The sequence below is a fragment of the Schistocerca serialis genome, chromosome 3, assembly GCF_023864345.2.
Source record: "Schistocerca serialis cubense isolate TAMUIC-IGC-003099 chromosome 3, iqSchSeri2.2, whole genome shotgun sequence".
Taxonomy (NCBI): Eukaryota; Metazoa; Arthropoda; class Insecta; order Orthoptera; family Acrididae; genus Schistocerca; species Schistocerca serialis.
In genome coordinates, this window is record NC_064640.1 from 163,850,796 (window position 1) to 163,874,828 (window position 24,033).

General features: G+C 38.9%; 1 protein-coding gene across 1 annotated transcript in view; it reads left to right on the forward strand.

Annotated features, from left to right (window-relative positions):
- The first annotated feature begins 477 nt into the window (after positions 1 to 477).
- LOC126469876 (phosphotriesterase-related protein) overlaps positions 478 to 24,033 on the forward strand; it is a 235,395-nt gene continuing 211,839 nt past the window's right edge. Inside the window, exon 1 of the mRNA XM_050097201.1 lies at positions 478 to 622. Coding sequence (XP_049953158.1) covers positions 601 to 622 — 22 coding nt within the window. The 5' untranslated portion in view covers positions 478 to 600. The remainder of the gene's footprint in view (positions 623 to 24,033) is intronic.

The following is a 24,033-nucleotide window of genomic DNA, read 5'->3' on the forward strand; positions in this document are numbered from 1 at the left end:
CTTCCTGTTCAGCGTTGCGCGTTGTGAACCGTACGAACACGAAAGTCGATAGAGAGCTCATTTCGTATTCGATACAGCGTGTGACTTCACGATGACGTCACTGTTGCACGAAGTCTTGTGAGCAGTACGTGGGATTTTGACAACGGACAAATGAAACGAACCAAGTTAATGTTGGAAACATGATGATGCGGCAAATCCAAACACTTTACCCCTGGCCTGGCGGTGAAACATCCATGACTATGCGTTCGCAGTCAACGTGTTTGTGTTGGCAACGGATAGAGAGAAAGCACAAACTCCGGAATGTGTATGCTACGTGTTGCTGCCGATCAAGAACTGGGGAAAGCGAACCATGTCGTTAGCAAGCTAGGGAAAATTTCGAGAGGGGAGATGGACTTCGAAGGGACCTTGAATTAAAGAGCCGAGTATGGGAATCTTTGGATGGTTTCAGAAACCTCTGATTTTCATGTGCATAGGTGCACTGCGTACTAGTAGGAAAAGTTATCACAAGACACAAACAAGGTCATTGAGGCAATAGGCTGCGTCACGTGGGGCTTTGATAAGAGACAATATAGAAACGAACCTGCAAACGTTGGCAAGACGATGACGTATCAAATCCAAACAGGTACCGTGAGATAATTTAATTACGTCGATGTGCAGGTGATGGTTTATATGCGCGTTCGCATAGAGATCGGCGATGTCATTTGATGGTCTTAGCAGACGTAACTAAAACATGATATGTAATGCGTATTACGTGCTGGCTAATTACTTGTAGGACGCTTCAGTTTCTGATCACGATGTTACGAATTTTGAATGCTTATTTTAGACAGGTGGCGCTCTTTGCGACGCAATTCCACTGCGCTGTATCACGTACTTCCGACCAACTTTTGTTTTTCGGGGATGGCTGAAACATTCTATCGTATAAATGTAGTACTTGGGAACTATTTTATCTTCGTTTTTTTAATATTTATGACGTTAACATGTTACAAACCAGTTTGCGCTACACAAGCAACAAAAATGATTACGGCGCCACTACGCAAAACGAGATAACGTAGATTACATCAGTGAGTCAGTTGGAATCGGTCGACCTGTACAAATACTTGGGAGTAACAGTTTCTAGGAATATCAAATGGAACTATCACATTGACTCAATCGTGGGTAAACCAGGTTGCAGACTACGGTTTATTGGTAGAATACTAGGGGAATGCAGTCATTCTACAAAGGAGACTGCTTACACATCATTCGTGTGACACACCCTAGAATAGGCTTTGTGTGTGGGAGCCGTATCAAATAGGACTAACTGATGCATACAGAGAAGGGCAGCGCAAATGGTCACAGGTTCGTTTGATACGTGGGGAGTCTCATAGTGATGCTCAAGAAACTAGATTGAGAGACACTTTAAGATAGATGCAAACTATCCTGAGAAACCCTACTTACAAAGTTCCAATAACCAGCGTTAAATGATGATGAATCCAACTCCTTACTAAAACTTTCTACATTTCGCGCGCGTAGGGCTTATGAGGACAAGATTAGATGAATTACATCTCACGTGGGGGCATTTAAACAATAATTCTTGCCACACTTCATTTGTGAATGGAACAGAAAATCCATAATAACTGGTGTAATTGGCAGTATCTTCAGCCATGCATTTTACAATAGTTTGGAGCCTATGGACGTAGACATAGACAACAGGCGTTTAGCTGAAATCTGCCAACTAAATATAGCACAAACATGAAAATTAGCCACACTAGTGCTTTGTCAGTACCTACAACCTGTACGGGAATTCACACTCATTGGCCTCGCTGAAGTACAACCAGATTATCACCCTTCAACCTAAGCTAGACCTCAGGCTATGCTATACACTAGTCTTGTCACCTCAAGCAAATTGACAGATTTCAGCCGAATGCTAGTTTTGCAGTACATACTCATTTTAGTGACTCATTGTGTGATAATGATCCTGATTCTTGACATATAGCCAATGAAGGAAGAAAAATGCACAAATGAATTATAGACAATGATAAATCACAGTATTGAAGTACACTGTGTGAAGAAATTTTAGGAATATATATAAAGCAGTGATTGTTGTCACAAAATGCAACTCTTAAAAACAAATACAGTGTACTGGATTACGTTTCCCTTTAAAATACTTGGGAGCAAATTTAAATGTTTCAGTTGAAAACAGGCAATGGTAAATTCGAATATAAGGGGAAGATTGTCTGGTTGACTTTTCTGTCAAATTATCACATGGCAGAAAGAAGAATCATGTCATAGACTATTCATCAGTCAGAACGGAACCAATACTACAGTGTGTGGTAATGTTTGGCACCAATTATTGAATAAGGAAAAAGTGCAGCGAGTACAAAGAAAGCAGCAAATGCAGTTACGTTAAGGAAAAAGTGGGTTTCACCATCACTGACTTCATTTGCACAGCTCTAAAGATCCTAAGGAATTCTTGGGTCACCAACTTGTGTCTAGCCAAGTACAGAGGTACTTAACAGGAATGTTGAGCTATTTTTGCAATCTGTCAATGAATATATTTCCTGAAGGACTACAATAATCTGTAATAGGAAACACTTATGAGAATAGAGGTAAGCAAATAACATCCATAGTTTGATACAAATGACGCTACCATTTTTCTTACAGAATACTGATGTTGAATCCTCACACACCTAAATGGAATAAGAATGCATTATATAACTAATGAGAGCCTTCAAGATTTATTACTTGACGTACTTCTGTTATTCGTGCATGTAAATGGTCCCCAAGTTTATTAACAAGCTTCCCAGGAGATACTGTTGGGGTGTATACTAATCAAGGGCTTGAGGTCAAGCCTGTCAAATACAGCCAATACAATAGCCAACCAAATACACTAGTGATGAGATCTTGTCAAACAGTTTGACTTGTAATCATACAGAACCCACTATCAGCACCTTAAAGAAGTAACAATGCGTAAGGAAGGAAGAAAAACTAAGGTTAATCGTCATGCTGACAATGTGGTCATTAGAGACAGAATACAAACTTGAAGTTGGTGAAGTATGGAAGGGAAAATCGGCAATGTCATTTTCAGAAGAACCATTCCAGCATTTACCATAAATGATTTAGAGAGATCAAATAAAACCTAAAACTGGATGTTCAGGTTGGGAATTTGCAACACTATCATTCCAGATGTGAGTCCAGTGTCTTACTACTGCGCCACCTCACTCAGGACAATGATGTCAAAAATTTGTTTTTTGTTATGTAGGTTGACTAGAAAAAGTGAAATTCTATGGTCGTGTTGTTTAGGAAACCCTGAGGGGCAGGTTCAGCTGCCTGATTGGAAAGGTTTATCCATCCTTCATGCAGAATGGCACCTTTCCTTTATGAAGTGTGAGAGTTGAGTGTAGGTGACTCTAATGAGTGTGATGTTGTGTGTGTTTAATGATGATGAGAGAAGTAACAGGGTGAATCTCAGTGCCAACACACATTGTACCAAGGTCCTGAGCTTAACATCCCAACCTGTCGGCAGGTCATCATCAACAGTGTTGCTTGACCTCAATTCATGAGACTGTGGAGTGGCTGGAGTTTAATCCAGGACATTGATGCAAAGTCTGGTGATGGGGAACTATGCCACAACTCCTCCTCCATTTTGCTGTAAAGACAGAGGGAAAGCAGCGAAAGGTGCATGGCATATCCAGGCAATTATCAATCCAAGTATTGGCCGTGACCAACAATCTACATCTATACCTTGCAAAGAACCACAAGGTGCATGGCAAGGGTACATCCCATTTTACCGGTTATTGGTGTTTCTTCCCATTGCATTCATGTATGGAGCGAGGAAGAATGATTGAATGCCTCTGTGCATGCAGTAATTATTCTAATCTTATCCTCACAATCCCTATGTGAGCAATACGTGGGGTACTGTAGTATATTCCTAAAGTCATCATTTAAAGCCGGTTCTTGAAACTTTGTTAATAGATTTTCTTGGGATAGTCTGTGTCTTTCTTCAAGAGTCTTCCAGTTCAGTTCCTTCAGAGTCTCTGTGACACTCTCCCGCAGATGAAACAAACCTGTGGCCATTCATACTGCCCTTCTCTGAATATGTTCAGTATCCCCTGTTAGTCTTATCTGGTACAGATCTGCAGATAAGTCACAACTACTATGGGAAAAACAGCACATTACCAGGTAATGACAAAAGAAAAACTTCTTGCAAACCAGTCAGGTTAAGGTGTCAGAATATTCAGTGCCTCAAAAACAAAGTGCTAGATCTAGAAGTAGCTTTAAACAATCTTGCTGATGTCTTTTGTATTTGTTTATCTGAACACTGGTGCAAGGCTAGTGAATTAAGTCTCATAAATATAAGCAACTTTAATTTATCATCACATTATTGCTGAAGTGTTTTTAAAAATGGTGGGGTATACATTTACTCTAGAGTAGGACTGCAGTTCAAAGTGAAAACAGAATTGGACCATCAAAATACAGAAAAACATTTTGAATCATGTGCCATAGAGTAAAAAACTGAGGAGAAGAGTGAAAAACTAATTGTCATAACAATGTATAGATCACCACTGGGTGACAAAAACATATTCTTCAAAAAAATAGAAGCAGCATTTAACACTTTTTATAGTAATGAAGTGAGATTATTGTTATGTGGGGAGTATACGAAGCAGCTTTCACATGAAACCACTCTTTACAGATGCCACCAAAATAACAGAACTGTCATCTTCTCTTTTAGACAATATTTTCACAAATATGGATAATGGTATCACTGAGGCACTAAACATAAACTTAGGTCTTTTGGATCACAAAACACTATTAGCATACATAAATTCCACTGTACCCAAGGCAGTAAAATATAAGTGGGAATACAAAAGACACTTCTATACAGAAAAAGTAAATACTTTCATCCAGTTGTTAGCTAATGAAACCTAGGAAGACGTCTTTGCACAAACAACAACCGAGGAATCTTTCAATGCATTTTCTAGTACATTCATGTTCCTATTTGACATGTGTTTTCCAAAAAAGCACACAAAGATCAATGCCATGCCTAAGGACACAAGCCAGTGGATAACACCTGCTATTAGAGTATCTAGTCAAACACTAAAACATATCAGTCAACTCAAAAAAGACAACAAAGATGAACACTTCACGGATTTTGTTAAGACATATAAGAAAATTTACAGGAAGATGATCAAAAAAGCCAAGACAATGCACAATGACAATGTTATTGCTGGGTCAGCAAACAAACCAAAAGTTGTATGGAATGTAGTAAACAAAGAAATAGGCCCAAGCAAAAATGTTAGAAATCTAGATGACTTTGTTTTAAAAGATGATCAAGGTGCTCCAGGCAGAAATCTTACTTTAGCAAATTACGTTAATGACTACTTCATAAATAGTCCAATCAATCTGAGTAAAAATTGTTCTAGGATTAGTAGAACATCAATCCTAGGAGAACAAAGTGCTAATTCAATATTGCTACCTCCCATGAACAAATTGGAAGTTAATCGAATAATAAAAACAATGAAGAATAAAATGTCCTCAGGGATTGACGATGTACCTTGTTCAGTCATGACGAGATGTGCTAGTGTCATATCAGAACCACTCTTGCAATGTAATTAATCAAAGTTGTACATGCTATTTCAATTCGGTCTGATGTTGTGTATTGTACTATGCACATTTGTATTGTGTAGAGTATTGTTCACACTTTATATTTTTTTTGACAAAACTGATGCAATGTACATTGTCTCTGGATGAATAAACTACTACTACTACTACTACTACTACTACTACTACCACTACTACTACACTTGAGCAATATCCTAGGACAGGTCGCTTGAGTGATTTGTAAGCAATCTCCTTTGTAGACAGATGGCACTTCCCCAGTATTCTCCCAATAAACCAAAGTCTGCTACCTGAACTATGTGATCATTCAATTTCATATTCCTACAAAGTGTTACACTCAGGTATTTGTATGAGTTTGTCAATTCCAACAGTGACTAATTGATATGATAGTCAAAGGACACTATGTTTTTTTCATTTTGTGAAGTGTACAGTTACACATTTCTGAACATTTAAAGTGATCTTTGCACCACTTCGAAATTTCATCAAGATCTGACTGAATATTTATGTAACTTCTCTCAGATAGTACTTCATTATAGATAATTGCATCATCTACAAAAAGCCTGATGTTACTATTAATATTGTCTGCATGGTCATTAACATACAATATGAATAGCAAGGGTCCTAACACTGTTTCCTGGGGTACACCTGAAGTTACTTCCACATCTGACAATGACTTCCCATCTGAGATAACATGCTGCATCCTCCCTGCCATGAAATCCTCAGCCCAATCACAAATTTGACTTGATACCCCAGATGATCGTACTTTTGACAATAAGTGTTGGTATGGTACAGAGTCAAATTTAGTATGTCTTGTGAGCAAAGTGCAACTTGAGTTTCACATGATCAATGTTTTCAGAATCCATGCTGGTTGGTACTGTTTGAGATAGCTCATTATGTTTGAGCTCAGAAAATCTTCTAAGATTCTACAACAAATCAATTTCAAAAATGGGGACAGACGTTTCCTGGATCACTTCTACCACCCTTCTTGTAAACATATGTGGCCAATGCTTTCTTCCAACTACTGGGAATGTTTTTTTTTGTGCAAGGGATCTATGCTAGATTATAGTTAACAGAGGGGCTAATTCTGCCAAAAATTGGATGTAGAATCTGATAAGGATTCCATCAGCCCTAGGACTTTGTTCAATTTAAAAAAAATTCAACTGTTTCTCAGCATGACTGACACTAATATCTATTCCACTCATCATTTCAGTAGTAAAAGAATTAAAATGGGGTGGTACTCCTGGGTGTTCCTTTGCAAAGGAACATTCAAAAACAGAGTTAAGCATTTCAGTTTTTGCTGTGCTACCCTCAATTTCGGTTCCTGTCTTATTCACTAGGGACTGAACATTAACTTTGGTGCCACAGCAGAAATTCCAGTCATATGTATGACTGGAATTTATTTGGGTTCTGTGGAAGATCATTGGTATTAATTGTTGCCACAGCTGTGTTATGATCACTGATACCAGTTCTGATGTGGAATCCTCAAAGAAGAGTTGAAGTGTATTTGTTGCCATTAGATACAATATATTTCCATGATGAGTGGGGTTCCTAACGATCTGTTCTAGGTAGTTTTCACAGAAGGCATTCAGTAATGTTTCACAGAATATCTTATCATGCCTACCACTAAGTAAACAGTAATTTTCGCAGTTAATTGTTGGGTGATTGAAGTCTCCACCAACGATTATAGTATGATAGGAGAACTTATAATGTTTGCTTAAATTTGGTGACCTGATGAGAACCAGTGTATTCAATGCGGGGAGGCTTTTTGCTGTATGATGACTGGGACATTGTCATACTATCATGAAACATGTCATTGCAATAAGTGAATAAAATTAACATTGTATGTATTTGTATTCATATTTATTTATTTATGCTGTGGATCACATATTGTACAAAGTACACATGATATAGGACAAGTCATTTTTCTTAACAAATATGTAGTTTGGAGAAAAAAAAAATAGGCAATGGACTGCCATTTAAAAAATGTACGCAAAATTGTTCATTGATGAATATAGTAACTTCACATACAGAGAATACAAACAATTTACATGGGGAACTAAGAAACATGTAGGCAATGTAGTGCTACTTTAAATTTACACAAATAATCACTGAGATTACAGAATAGTGAAAATGTCAACTGGAAACACAACAGAAGGACAATGTCATTTAAAAACTACATTAAACATGAAATTTACATTGAGATTTAACAGACAATTAAGTTTTAATACTAATATAATGTGTACTTGTACATTCAAAAAGCGAGTTAAAAAATTTTGGGAAGTGAAACTGAAACATAGTTGTGTATAGTAGAAATTAGGTTATTATTTTGCCTACAGAATGTTTTACTCTAATCACAGTATTTACAAAGGAACTCTATAATTTTTCATTTCCAGGAATTCTTGTACTGAGTAGAAACAGTGCTTTGTCAGAAATGCCTTTAGTTTATTTTTAAATATTGGATCTGGAGCAGTTTTTATTTGTTCTGGAATTTTATTGTGTAATACGACACCCAGATGAGTTATATATTTTTGGTATGATGATGTCCTTGAAAAAATTTGATGGATATTAGATTGCCCTCTGGTATAATGAGCATGTATATAATTGTTTTGGATTAATTTGCCTGTTCTTGAGAGGTATTCCCTGGTGAATAGGATTGTTTCTTGAATGAATAGGGATGGGATGCTTAGAACATTAAGTTTTATAAATTGACATTTACAGGATTCCAGCTTTTTGAGGCCACAGATTATCCTCAGTGCTCTTTTTTGTAGTTTAAATATATTTGTGCTGTGAGTTGAATTTCCCCAAAAGATGATTCCATGGCGGAGCAATGAGTGGAACTGCGCATGGTATGCTTGCATTAGTGTGGATTTACTTGTAGTAGATTTTAGTATTCTTAGTCCATAGCACAATGATGAGAGTTTCTTTGATAAGTTGTTTATATGTGTGTCCCATTTTAAATTTTGTTAGACCCATAGACCCAAAAATTTTGTTGCATTTACATTTTCAATTTTATCATTATTTAACTTTACTTGGATAGTTTTTTGATTGGATGTGGGAATTAGATGGAAGTTGATACATACAGTTTTCCCACTATTAACAATTAGGCCATTTTTGTTAAACCACTCAGAAAGTTTTTTCATAGAGTTATCAGATATTGTCTGAAGGGATTCAGGGCTAGATCCAGTCAACACTATGCTTGTATCATCGGCAAACAGGATAGTTTTTTGTGGGCTCATACGTTCAACAAGATCAGCTATGTAAATGAGGAAAAGTAATGGCCCTAGAACAGAACCCTGGGGAACACCATATCTTATTGTTCTTTCCTCTGAGAGGAAAACTATGTTATTTGTTTTATTCTATACATTAATATCGTATTGAAGTGATACCTTCTGTCTGCGGTTTTGTAGGTAAGAGCATAGCCAGTTGTGAGCCACACCTCTTATTCCTCTTCTTTCCAATTTAGCAAGCAGTATTTTATGATCTAGTACGTCAAAGGCTTTAGAGAGATCTAAGAAGATTACCTGCAGCTATATTATGTTGGTCAATTGATTTCAGTATGTGGTCCAACAGTTCAAAAATTGCTGTCTGGGTGGATAAAGATTTACTAAAACCATGTTGTTGAATGCTGATTGGTGCGTGGTTTTTTTATGAAATTTATAAGCCTGTCATAAAAAAGTTTTTCCAGGATTTTTGAAAAGATGCTTAATATGGATAATGGTCTATAATTGAATACTAAATCAGGGGAACCTTTCTTTAGTAATGGTGAGACTTTAGCTATTTTGAGAGCATCTGGAAAAATGCCAGTTTTTAACAATTGGTTGTAGATGGTTGATAATGGCTTTACTATATGGGGAGCACACACCTTTAATATGAGGTCCGGTACTTCATCATAGCCACTAGAGATTTTATTGGGTAACAATTTTATTATGTTCCTAATTTCATCAGGGTTTGTTTCATAAACAAACATTGTAGCATTAGTGCTGTTTGACATATTGGTGGAATTGAAGAACGATACCTTGCAGTTTGCCTGAATGAGATCTTCTGCTAGTGAGGTGAAATATTCATTGAACTTGTTTACAGGATGTGGTCAACTTTATTTCATTGGATGTTTGCTGTTAAATTACTACCAACTCCAGTTGCCCTGTGATAAGACACTGGGCTCTTCTTCAGGAGAACAATGGTTAAAATCCTCATCTGGCCACCCAGTTTTAGATTTCACATCATTTTCCCTAAACTGTGTAAGGCGAATTCCAGTATTGTTTCTTTGAAAAGTACATGACCAATTTCATTCCCAATCATTACTCAGTCTGAGCGTGTGCTCTGTGCATAAAGAATTCCTCACTATTAGCATATTAAAACTTAATCTTCCTTTTTCCAAATTACTAATAATGAGATCAGAATTGGAAGGTGATGCCCATTGCCTATTGCTAGTACCCATTCCAACATTTGAATGGATTGATTGGAAGGATGAAGAACAAAAAATTGTACCCTGAATATCATTCACCAGTAAGTGGATCACCACCTATGTTTCTTTAGGGAGTTTTTGTAGATATTTACAGGTTACAAAGTTTTCTCAACAGTAGTGATTAGTATGATCTACCACTGCAGATTATGTGTCTGTATTGTGTTTACAGAATATTTACAGCTGTCCCTGTCAAAGAAATGGGGGGGGGGGGGTTGTCAGGCTGAGAGAGAAAGATATCTTGTTTGTTGTGGCAGACTGATCTAATTGTTAACAAACAAAACAAATCCTTGGAATGAATCTCTGAGAATTATCAGGGAATAATACCATCTAGGCCTCTTAAATTAATGACAAACTTAGGCTGTTTCCATAATCAGATCCTATAATTAAGTTCAAAAGTACATAAGGATGAGGAGTGTTATATGTAAATATAATTAATCAAAAAGAGTAAAAAATGCTAAGCCACCAAAACTTAGAATGTGTAAAAGGACTGCAGTGTCAGTTGCAATAAAACCTGTGCCAAAGTGGAGTGTGTATATAGGATAAACAGGGATGAATTCATGACAAAATCTAGATTAGATTAGTACTTGTTCCATAGATCATGAATACGACACTTCGTAATGATGTGGAATGTGTCAGGTTAATAAAAGGTGTCTATACAAGATATTACATTACACAAAATATTACATGACACTTAATTAATTAATTAATTTATTTTTTTGGTGGGGGGGGGGGGGGGGGGTTGAGGAAATTACCCACTTACTATATCCAAAAATTCATCTAATGAGTAGAAGGAGTTGCCATTAAGAAATTATTTTAATTTCCTTTTAAATGCTATATGGCTATCTGTCAGACTTTTGATGCTATTAGGTAAGTGACCAAAGACTTTTGTGGCAGCATAATTTACCCCCTTCTGAGCCAAAGTTATATTTAACCTTGAGTAGTGAAGATCATCCTTTCTCCTAGTGCTGTAGCCATGTACACTGCTATTACTTTTGAATTTGTTTGGATTGTTAATAACAAATTTCATAAGAGAATATATATATTGTGAGGCTACAGTGAAGATTTCTAGCTCTTTAAATAAGTGTCTGCAGGATGATCTTGGATGAGCTCCAGCAATTATTCTGATTACACACTTTTGTGCGATGAACACTCTTTTACTCAATGATGAGTTACCTCAGAATATGATGCCATATGAAAGCAGAGAATGAAAATAGGCATGGTAAGCTAATTTACTGAGATGTATATCGCCAAAATTTGCAATGACCCTAATGGCATAAGTAGCTGAACCCAAACGTTTCAGCAGATCCTCAGTGTGTTTTTTCCAGTTCAACCCCCCATCAGTGCATACACCTAGAAATTCTGAATATTCTACCTTAGCTACCGATTTCTGCTCGAAGTCTATGTTTATTAATGGTGTCATTCCATTTACCGTGTGGAACTGTATATACTGTGTTTTGTCAAAGTTTAATGAGAACCCATTTGCAGAGAACCACTTAATGATTTTCTGAGAAACATCTTTTACAATTTCACCAGTTAATTCTTGTCTGTTGGGTGTGATTGCTATACTTATATCATCGGCAAAAAGTACCAGCTTTGCATTTTTGTGAATATAGAATGGCAAGTCATTAATATATATTAAGAACAACAGAGGACCCAAGACCGAACCTTGCGGTACCTCATTCTTGATTGTTCCCCAGTTTGAGAACTCACCAGTTTTTTACATATTATGTGAACTGCTTATTTCAACTTTCTGCACTCTTCCAGTTAGGTATGATTTAAACCATCTGAGCACTGTCCCATTAATACCACTGTACTTGAGCTTATCTAGAAGTATTCCATGATTTACACAATCAAAAGCCTTTGATAGAGCATAAAAAATCCCAAAGGGTGACTTCCAGTTACTCAGAGCATCTAATATTTCATTAGTGAAAGTATATATAGCATTTTCCGTTGAAAAACCCTTCTGGAAACCAAACTGACATTTTGTTAAAACTTTATTTTTATCAAGGTGTGAAGCTACTCTACAATGCATTACTTTTTCAAGAATTTTGGATAAGGCAGTCAGAAGAGAGATTGGGCAGTAGTTGCTGACATCAGACGCACCCCCTTTTTTATGCAGTGGTTTAACAATGGCGTACTTCTGTCTATCTGGGAAAATACCCTGCTTCAGAGAGCTATTACATATGTGGCTAAGAATCTAGAAAACATTCCCACAGTGGGAGCAGTAGCACATTGAAGGATCACTTAAAAATGTATGAGTGCAGTTTGGATCAGATTAGTAAAAGCATGGTGGTGTTGCATGGTTCACGAATAGGACATACTGTAAACATTCTAGAAGACTTTGATATTTTGACACATATAACTGAAGATTCTCACACAGTTTTAGTGCAAATTGGTTTTTGAAATTTTTTGTGAATTACTGTGTTAACATGCTGGCTGACACAGATTCTCCTGATGTTTGTTGGGTAACATCTCATGGTGGCTGGGCCTGTGAAGTTCTACTGTTTGCACCATAACTGACACTCCTCTGTGGGCAAGTTACTGAATTGCTGGTTGGAGTTGCCTCTCTGAAGTGTATCGGTTTATTATTCTGATTGTTTTGTATTTTTTAATTTGTTTTCAAATTCACTGTTTATCTAAACTTCAGTGCCAAGGACACAGTTTCTATGTATCTATCACAAGTAGTTACAACTGCAAGATATTCACATCAACATGCTAAGGCAAAATGTATATAAAGCTGAAGCTATACGTGATTATAATGCAAATGTAATGATTACATGGTATATTCTGATGAACTCCCTATGTAGATGGTATTACCATTTGAAATGATAATTTTGTAATTGTGAAATCATACCTGTTAAAGAATTTTTTAATAATTTAATTTACAGTCTTTGCAGTTTGAAAGCATCCCTGTCATTTTTGTGTGTATGGCCCAAAAAATATTGGCAGTGTATTCTACACTAGCACTTCCTCTCAGCACTTGCATTTCTGTAAACTTTAGAGCAAGTTTACTGTTGACAAACAGCTGTAGTACGGATTTTATTTCTGCTGGCACTGAACTTTATTTCAAATATTCTAAAGCTTGGTGAGTGAATCTTTTTTTTCTCTTCTTTCTTTCTTTTCTTTTTTTAACTGGTGATATAGACTGGCAAGACAAAACATTGTGACCACCTGCTTAATAGCCTGCTGGTCCACATTAGCAACTGAATACAGCAATAATTTTGCCTGGTATTGATTCAATAAGTCCTCAGCAGGCTTCTGGAGGTATGTGGCACCAGACAACTACACAGGTTGTGTGCTTCCTGTGAATTACGGGCCATGGGTCAGTGGTTTGTGGGTGCAGAGCTGGCATCCCAGGTGTGTTCCATCAGGTGTGAATCAGGCAAATTTGGTGACCAAAACATCAGTGTGAGTTCAGTGTTGTGCTCATCAAGTCATTGTAGCAGGATTCTGGCTTCCTGACAGAGACAGTTATCCTGTTGGAAGTTGCCATCGCCATTGGAGAAGACATCAAGCATGGAGGGATACAGGTGGTCCACAGTAATTTTCATGTAGTCTGCAGCTGTCATGCTGCATTAGATTACTACCACAGGTCCTATGGAATCCCAGGTGAATGTCCCCCATAAGATAATACTATCCCCATTGCTTTGTTTTCATGGTGTTGTGCAAGCCTCTAATATGGCATGTCCAGATACTTCATTCATCCTTGTGTAACACGATATACAATTCATCTGACTAGATAATACATTTCTATTGATCTGTAGTGTAATCTTGATGATTTCATTCCCACTGAAATCATAAATGACGATGTCATTGGATGATCATAGGAACACACACAGGTCATCTGCTGTGGAGTCTGATGTTCAACAGTGTGCACTGAACAGTGTGATCTGATCACCTGTTTGCACCAGCACTGTACTGTGTCATACGATCTGCCACACTCACCATCTATCCTACTTTACATAATAAAAAGCCACCAGCCTCCACATTCTATGATGGTGTGAGGATGTCCAACATCTTGCCACCTACTCATGGTTTCACCATCCTTCAAGAACTTTCTTTAAACACTCTGGAGAGTTGCATATGAGCAGCTGACCAGTGTCACTGTTTCTTAGGTGCTTGTATCTGTGAGCAAAGCTGTTACAATCAGCCCTTTCATGAAGTCACTTACATCACTGGATTTCTTAATTTGTGGTCCACATCACTGCTCGAATAATTCCTCATTCATCTTTGTGCTGCTTATATACTTTCCTTACCATGTCACATGCCCATAACACCACCAGGCAACATCCAGTCTTGTGGTGGGCAGTGATCATAATGTCTTGTCTCAACAGTTTATTTATTTATTTTTATTTATTTGTTCTTTGCCCATGGACTCCAGCTGAAAATCCAGCTGAGAGTATTGGGTGTGTCATACAATAGGCTATTAACATCAAACTTGATTTCATTATATATACATGAAACAAATAATTAAACAGAAATAGTCCATAAGCATAGCAAGCTGAATTTTAATGGCCAAGGCATCAATTTGAGTTTACTGTCATGCTGCTAAAACCACTGCAACATGATTCTGGGTTTGGGACACAAACAGTTTTCCTGCTGGAAGATGCCATCACTGTTGTGGAAGATATCAAACATATGGTTTTACAGGTGGTCCCTAATAATGTTCGCATAGTCCACAGCTGTTGTGGTGCCTTCGGTTACTACTGCAGGTCCGATGGAAGCCAAGGTGAATGTTTCATATTATATATACACACAAATCCAAACAACATACAGAAATGATAATTTTTAATGGTACATATCAGTGGTGATATAACATATTTAAACACCATCTTAGTATTCACTCAAACTGTATATACATTTCTCTGTGAGAATATACACTGATGAGCCAAAACATTATGACCACCTACTTAAAATCATGTTGGCCCACTTGTGGAATGCAGTCCAGCAGTGACTATGCATGCCATGGATTTTACACATACTTGGTAGGTTTCCAGAGGTTTGTGGCACCAGATGCGTACGCACAGGTCACAAACTTCCCTTAATTTACGGATGGGTGGTTTGTGGGCACGTAGCTGGTGCCTAATAGCATCCTAGTTCGGTTTCATCAGATTCAGATAAGCTGAATTTTAATGGCCAAGGCATCAATTTGAGTTTACTGTCATGCTGCTAAAACCACTGCAACACGATTCTGGGTTTGAGACACAAACAGTTTTCCTGCTGGAAGATGCCATCACTGTTGTGGAAGATATCAAACATATGGTTTTGCAAGTGGTCCCTAATAATGTTCGCGTAGTCCACAGCTGTTGTGGTGCCTTCGATTACTACTGCAGGTCCGATGGAAGCCAAGGTGAATGTCCCCCTTAAAATAATACTGCTCCCACTGGTCTGCGCCTCTGGCATGCTTAATGCTTTGAGCAGCTGTTTGCCTGCATGATGGAGCATCCAGACACGACTATCAACCTGGTTTAACAATAAATGACCAGGTGACAGAATTCCATTCATGCGTAGTCCAATCTTGATACCCCTTGCCCAGGTAATCATAACTGATGATGTTGTGGGGTCATCATAGGAACACTCAGGGGTCCTCTGTTGTGGAACACCATGTTCAACACTGCACTGAATAGTGTGCTCCAAAACCCTAGTGCTTGAACCAGCATGGTACTCTGTGATCAGATCTGACACAGATCGCTGCCTATCCTGCTTTAGAGATCTGGCAAACCTCCAATCCCTATATGCTGTGATGAGCTTTGGATGTCCAACTTCTTGTCACCTACTCTTGGTTTCAGCATTCTTCAACCACTTTCCACAGATGCTCACAACAGTAGCATGTAAACAGCCAACCAGCTTTTCCGTTTCTGTGATGCTTGCTCATAGGCACTGGCCCACAACAATCTGGCTTTTGTCAAAGTTGCTTAAGTTGGCAGATTTCCAGATTTGGGCCACTTATCATCACTAGAATGATTCCCCATTCGTTTCTGGTCTGCTTATATACTTCTCTTACCATGTCACACGCCCTCGGTGACACCATGCAGCATACAAGCTTGTCATGGGCAGTGGTCATAATGTTTTGGCTCATCAGTGTATGTACCACTTCTTGTCTTATGTTGCCTTTGATTTTAATTATGATGACTTGTGAAGGAGCCTTGTGATTAGTTCAACAGTTTCTAATTTTGGACGAAGTCTATTGTTACCTGTAATTTTGGATGCAATCCATCGTTGCGAAGCTTCACTCCATGTTTAAATTGCTAATACCAGTAAAGCACTGTGGTGTTCAAATCTACTGTTTGGTTGATAATGACTGCTTTTTAATAAAAGTAGCAATTAACAATAAAATGTTTTTAATATCATATGAATTTAGTGGTTGGTTGTTGTTTTGTAACATATTCATGTATTAAAGTAAGTGTCTCATCGTATACAGCATATACTGACAAAATAACTTTTTATCTATGTTTGAGGTGCAGGATGAAGTTTTATAGTGACCTTGGGTGAGTGGGGCTGTCGTGGCATAGAGGTGGTGGAGTAACGGATTGTGGAGGTGGTAGTGCTGGCCAGCAGTGGCTAGGAAAACTCTGCTGCAAGATGTAACATATATTATTTCCTCTCAACTTATGTCAAGAGTGCTGTGATGTCCCTGGATATGCCCTCTGCAGGAGCGTGGCCCATCAGCGGTGGCCATGACGTTGGTACTTTTCTGACACTGTTTCCCCACCCAGCAGTGCATACCTGAGTTAGCACTATGTGGTGCTGAGTGAGCAGTGACAGTAACATGTACATCTGCTGAATTCTCGTAAACGTCCACTGTGACTGAGTTAGAAGCTAACCCTAGTGCAGAAGCGTGGTGGCAGTTCCACCGTGGGTGCAAACCACTGTTCTCCGAAATCAAATGGCCATCCTACTACCACAACCTTCTGACAACATTGCCACGACAGATGGATCACACTCCTGCAGAGGGCATATCCAGGGGCATCACAGCACTCTGACATTGTGACTCGAGATGAAATAATATGTGTTATATCTTGCAGCAGCGTTTTCCTAGCAACTGCTGACCAGCATCACAACCTCCACAACCTGTTAATCCAACACTTCTACACCATAATGGCTCCACCTGCCAATTCAATTCATTGCTGCCATAGAGTGTGGGGGATGGCTCATGTATTGTATCATTCTAAAGCCACGGGTGTGGACTGAGAACTGTGAGATGGTCTGGTGGAGCTGGCTGCCCAGACCAGTGTCTGTTGCCGACTGTCCCATAGCATGATGGAGACTTGTGTGTACCTGATGCCATGGAGGGTGTTGCCAGACTGTGCATAACTGTATTAGAATCAGAGGGTATTTATAGTGGTTAATAGCACACTTGTTGTGCCTGTACATTGTCTCCAGGCATGTTCAAATCAACACCTACATGTCTCCACAGTGTCGAAATACTCCGTGGGCTGGCTCGAACTTGCAGGACCTTTGCAGTGCCAAAATGACTGAGTGGTTTGTCTTGGCTGTCTTGTGGTATACAAACAGACTCGCTTTTGAAATTACATATCAGCATCTCTGTGCATGCCTGCTTTCCTCACATGTGGCCACAATCACAATGGAGCTTATTGTAATTCTGTAATGCCCAAAATTTAGGAATGGCATTACAGTTTTATACTCTGATGCAAAAGATTAATATATGCTGCCTACAAGAATAAGATATAACAATGATACCTCTAGAAATTAAAAATAAATTTTAAGTTTACCTCATCAGCCACAGCCATTGCTAATGATCTTAATGACAATGGAATGTTAAAGTATAACCTTTCTTCTTCATCCATGTGGCAGATTAGTGACTTTCGGTACGGTACACCAATCGGCCTGAATGTGGTTTTCTTGGCAGTTTTCCATGCTCAGTTAGCAAATGCTGGGCTGATCCCTAATTACATCTCACAAAATACAATACATAAATGTTTAACATAGAGTAACACACAGAACAAAGCTTACGCAATTTACAGAGAGAAGGTGCACACAACTTCCTTCCTTTAGGTTACCTGATGACTGTAATGACAAGAAGGACATGCAGGCACAAAGTTAATTTGCCAAATCATGAAAACCAAGAGAGAGAGGGGGCAAATAAACAGCAGCTGTGTAGGGCAAAAGGAAAATCTACAGTCTTTTTTAATAAGGTCTTCTTTGTAATAATTAGGCTTTGCACCACTAATTTTGGTCAATTAATATTAATTTCAGATTTGGCAGATTTGCCCTGATATCACAGTCCATGGAATTAAAAAAAATTAATAAACTAGTAGATAGGAGTAAATTTCATATGTAAATTGATTAAGTGAAAATATTGCTGTATGACTCATTGTGAACAGGCACTATTTCTCCATAGAAGAATATATGAAGGACACTGCTGCAGTATGATTGAGGATATGCATTTATCAGCATAATGTTGCAGCTGTGAATGACATTGTAACGAAACACTTCAAATTATACAAAACTTCATTGTGTGCACTTTTAATTAAGCAGTTACATTTTTTGTCATAGATTTTACATCTTTGGCTTGAAAAGCTATTGTAACTGTAAAAGCATTGTGAAAATTTGTATAAGTCGTTGGGAAACAGTACACATTTTAAGCTCTTGTTTTCAGTCCCTGCTTCCAGTCCTTGTGCAGCTGAATTAATGATCCATCTCTAATTACTTAATTGCTGATGGGATGTTAGGCTTTGATGTACCGTCTTTGTGATTATATCTGCAGACCATGGTGTCTGAATGAGTGTATCGTATTGTGTTTCTTTTTAAACAAGAAAATTACATAAAATCATTAGATAATAGCCATTACTCTTCTCTGCAGCATAATTGCTCTTTCACCAGAGGTGATATTCAGTGAGACAGCAGAGAACATGACTAAAAACTTTTACACTTGAAAAGTAGGCTTATAGGTGATCTCACATATGGAAAGCAACAGATTGTGCAGTTTAGAGTAGTCTCATAGAGAAGCTCAGATGTTATTGTGTCAGTGATTTTGCTGGTAACTTGTTTTCATACTGTTATTGTTGCTGCTGTGGTCTTCAGTCCAAAGACTGGTTTGATACAGCTGTCCATCCTACTTTATCCTGTGTAAGCCTTTTCATCTCTGAATAACTACTACAACTTGGTCTTGCTTACTGTATTTATCTCTTGGTCTCCCTATACACCCCCCCCTTCTTTTATTTAAATTTTGCCTCAAATTTCTTTCTCCCCAGTTCTGTTTGGTACTTCCTCATTAGTTATATAAACTGTCCACCTATCTTCAACATTCTTCTCTGCCATCACGTTTCAAAACCTTCAATTCTCCTCTTGTATGAATTGCCAATCATCTGCATTTGACTTCCATAAAAGACTACACTCCAGACAAATATCTTCAGAAAGAACTTCCTGACACTTAAATTGATATTCATTGTTAACAAATTTCTTTTCTTTAGAAATGTATTTCTTGCCATTGCCAGTCTACATTTTATTATATCCTCTCTACTATGATCACCATCAGTTATTTTACTGTCCAAATAGCAAATCTTATTTACTATTTCAGCATTATCTGACCTTGTTTAACTAAATTCCACTACCTTTGCTGTGCATTTGTTGATTTTCATCTAATATCCTCCTTTCTTAGCAAGCAGTAAAGGAAACAAAAGAAAAATTTGGAGTAGTAATTAAAAACCAGGGAGAAGAAACAATAATTTTGAGGTTTGTCGATGACATGTGTCAGAGACAGCTAAGAACTTGGAAGAGAAGTTGGACGGAATGGACAGCGCCTTGAAAGGAGGATATGAGATGAACATCAACCAAAGCAAAACGAGGATAATGGAATGTAGTCGAATTAAATAAGATTTATTTATTTTTATTTTTATTTAATCATGTCAAAGCCATAGACAACCCACATATTACATATACACACAAATACAAATACAATACACATATGTATAAATAAAACAAACTCAAAATGGGGAGTCACATTACAATATAAAGACAAACATAGTATATATATCATATCACGTCCCGCCAAAATTCAGCGCATTTAACTGCCACTGCCGTAGTGTTTGCCAGATCTTCTCTCCTGCACACTTCCCCCATGTTGCTGCATTCCAGGAGGTGGTCCATTGCTTGGGTCTGTCCGCACTGGCACATGTCCATCCCATCTTGGTATTCCCATTTACACATGTTTACGTTGCATCTGCCCACCCCAGTTTGTAGGCGGTTGAGGGTTCTCCATAATGGCTATTTTAGTTCATTTCCAGAGGCCAATTGTTCGTTGGGTGAGATTAGAAGTGCCTGGTCTCTTGTAGGCAGTGTTTCTTGCCATTTTGACAATCTGGCCTTTTGTTTTGAGGTTTCGAGCAGTTGAACTAAGGTGAGGAAATTCCGTCTTGATTTTAGACGTGCGTGTGGAGGGTTTTGCCCGAAGAGAGGATGGTGCTGGTCGTGCAGCTGCTTGAGGCGCTCTGCTTCGCTTGCTGTAGCTTGTCTGATGTTGGGTGGAGCTATGCCACTAAGCAAATAAAGTTGGCTAACCAGGCTGGGTCTTAGGCATCCCGTGATTATGTGACAGGCATCGTTCAGCAGAGGATCCACTCGTTTCGCATGCGCTGATCTTTCCCAAACTGGGGCAGCGTATTCAGCAACCGAGTAGCAGAGTGCAAGTGCCAACGTATGTAAAGTATGTGGGTCGGCACCCCATTTTGTGGAGGTGAGCTTACTCAGGAGGTTGTTTCTTGTTGATAGTTTGCCCCTGACCTTGTCTACATGATGTCTGTAAGTAAGTGTGCGATCAAGGGTGACGCCTAAATAACAAGGAGTGCTGCTGAACGCGATCCATTGGTTGTTCCACGTGATGTTTAGGGTATGTTTGGCATCTCGGTTTTGAAGATGGAATGGTCAGTATAATGTTTTTGCTGCATTCGGGTGTAGGCAGTTGGCTTTGTAGTATGGCGTTAGACTGCTGGGGGCATTCGTAAGGCTAATTTCTATGTCGTTAAAGTTCTGACCCTGCACAGCTATTGCAAAATCATCCACGTAAGCAAAGCTCCTAGTCCCTAGTGCAACCGGTTGATCATTCACATATATGTTGAAAAGAGTGGGTGCGAGGACACTGCCTTGGGGTAGTCCATTTTTGTGGATACGCCATCGGCTTCGCTTCCCTCCTAGGTTTACGATGAACCGTCTGTTGCTGAGAAGAGTTGATATAATTTGTATCAGCCCGAAATTATTAGTCATAGCATTTATTTTAGTGAGCAGCAGTTCGTGATTTACAGTGTTGAATGCAGATGAGAGGTCAACAAGTACGGCTCCAGTAATTAGACGGTTCTCGTACCCATGCTCTATGAACTGGGTAAGATTCAAGACCTGTCCAGTGCAAGTTTTCCCAGGGAAAAACTCCACCTGTTCCAGAATTATCTGATGATCAGTATTAGGCACAAGTCGATTCAGCAGCATGCGCTCGAACACCTTGTACAAGCAGCAGAGTAATGTTACCGGTCTGAAATTTTTTGGCTCGTCCAATGGTTTGCCGGGTTTTGGAATGGCTATGACCTTGCCCTTTCTCCAGATTTTCAGGATGTTGTTTAGCCGGATACAGGTATTGAAAAGTAGGAGCAGCCAGTTTTTCGTGTACTCACCAAATTTAAGGATCTCTTCATTCCTAAGGTCGTCTAGCCCTGCTGCTTTGCCAGGTTTCAGAGATTTAAATGCGGACTCTAGCTCTTCAATGGTAAATGGATGGCTGTAGTAGTTCGTGTCATTTTCGCCACTTCTTATTGGGATGGTTTTTTGCTAGAGTCTTCATTTTCCCATTAAGAACGAGTTGGTGTGCTATTTGGTTGGCTGTTACTCTTGGTGCTTCCGTTTGCTGCTTAGGGTCATTATTTAGCTTCTTAATTGTCTTCCAGGCAATCCGGCTAGAATGTTTCATGTCTACACTTTCAATTAGATGTTGCCATTCTTCTCGGCGCTTCTCGATTAGCTGGTCAGTAAGTGCATTTGCAAGTTCAAGAGTTTCTTCAGAGAATGGGTTCTCCTCATACTTTTCCTTATGTGCATCGTATAGTTGCTGGATGTCTTTCGTTAGGCCCAGTACAAACTCCGTTCTGCAGCCCCTAGGGATAGACTTTCTTGATACATTCCGGACGATTTCTATGAACTTATCATAGTTGCTGGGTGTTGGTTCTAGAGTTTGCAGCTTTTCGTCGATTCCAATTGCGAAACCTACCCAGTTTGCCCTCTTGAAATTAAATCTTCGTCAAAATGGAATCCGCACTGGCACCACTGCTGGAGTAACTGTGAGTTTGATGGGTTTATGTTGGGAGTGTGGAATAGGACCCAGGACATCTTTCACGCACTCAGTTATCAAGTTCTAGCTGATGAAGACGATGCTGAGGGAATTAGATTAGGAAATGAGACACTTAAAATAGTAAATGAGATTTGCTATTTGGGAATCAATACTAATGAGGATGGTCAAAGTAGAGAGGGTATAAAATATAGACTGGCAATGGCAAGAAAAGAATTTCTGAAGAAGATAAATTTGTTAACATTGAGTATAGATTTAATTGTCAGGAAGTCCTTCCTGAAAGTATTTGTATGGAATGTAGGCATGTATGAAGTTAAACATGGACAATAAACAGTTTAGACAAGAAAAGAATTGAAGCTTTTGAAATGTGGTGCTACAGAAGAATGCTGAAGATTAGATGGGTAGATCACATTACTAATGAGGAGGTTCTGAATAGAATTGGGGAGAAGAGAAATTTGTGGTACAACCTGACTAAAAGAAGGGATTGGTCGGCAGGACACATTCGGAGGCATCCAGGGATCACCAATTTAGCACTGGTAGGAAGCATGGTGGCGGGGCGGGACAGGGTTGGTGGGCGGGGGGGGGGGGGGGGGTGGCAAGAGATGAATACAGTAAGCAGATTTAGAGGAATATAGGTTGCAGTAGTTACTCGGAGATGAAATGGCTTGCACAGTCTTTGGACTGAAGACCACAAAAACAACAACATTCTTCTTTCAAGACACTGTCTATTCCATTCAACTGCACTGTCCAAGTCCTTTGCTGTCTCTGACAGAATTTCAATGTCTTCAGCAAACATCAAAGTTTTTATATGAATATGTGGTGTCTGTTGTTTCAGATATGTCTGAAAGAACAGACAAGATGCGGGATCCACAGCTGTGATATATATTATGTAAATTGAAGGGGAAGGGGTGGGGGGGAGAAAGGGAAGGAACTGATGATATCAACTGCATTGGGACCTAGTGCGGAATCAGTGGTGACAAGTGAAAATTTGTGCTGTATCAGGACTCGAACCCAGGATCTCCTTCTTACTAGGCAGTTGCATTAACCAGTGCACTACCCAGACACAGCGTCTATCGTAAATGCATGAACTATCTCAGCACGCTGCCCGGCCGACCTACATTCCCACATAGCACCACCCATCTGCAGTCCCCGTTCATGACCTTCATGCTCACTAATTTTAGTTTCCGCTAGAGGTCAAACATAAGTGTGCATCCATACTGAAGGTTGTGGATTATTTGCCCATCAAGGCAAGTCAATTGTTTGAATGTGTGCTATCCATTCTTTTGGACATGTTCAAAAGAACGGACACCACGCATTCATATAATTGATTTGCCTTGATGGGCAGTGAATCCACCATCGCCACTGATTCTGCACAATGTCCTGATGCCGCTGATATCATTAGTTCCTTCCCATTCCTTTTTTTTCTCACCTCTGCCCCTTCCATTTACATAAAATCAAAATTTTTATTTCTTCACCGTAACTCAAATTCCTTCTCCCAATTTTTCTTTGGTTTCTGTTACTGCTTCCTCAATGTATAGACTGAATAACACAGGGGTTAGGCCTCAACCCTGTCTCTCTCTCACTTCTCAGCCACTGCTTCCCTTTCATGCCTTTTGACTCTTATTATTGTTTTCTGGTTTCTGTACAGGTTTTAAATAATCTTTCACTGTCTGTGTTTTAC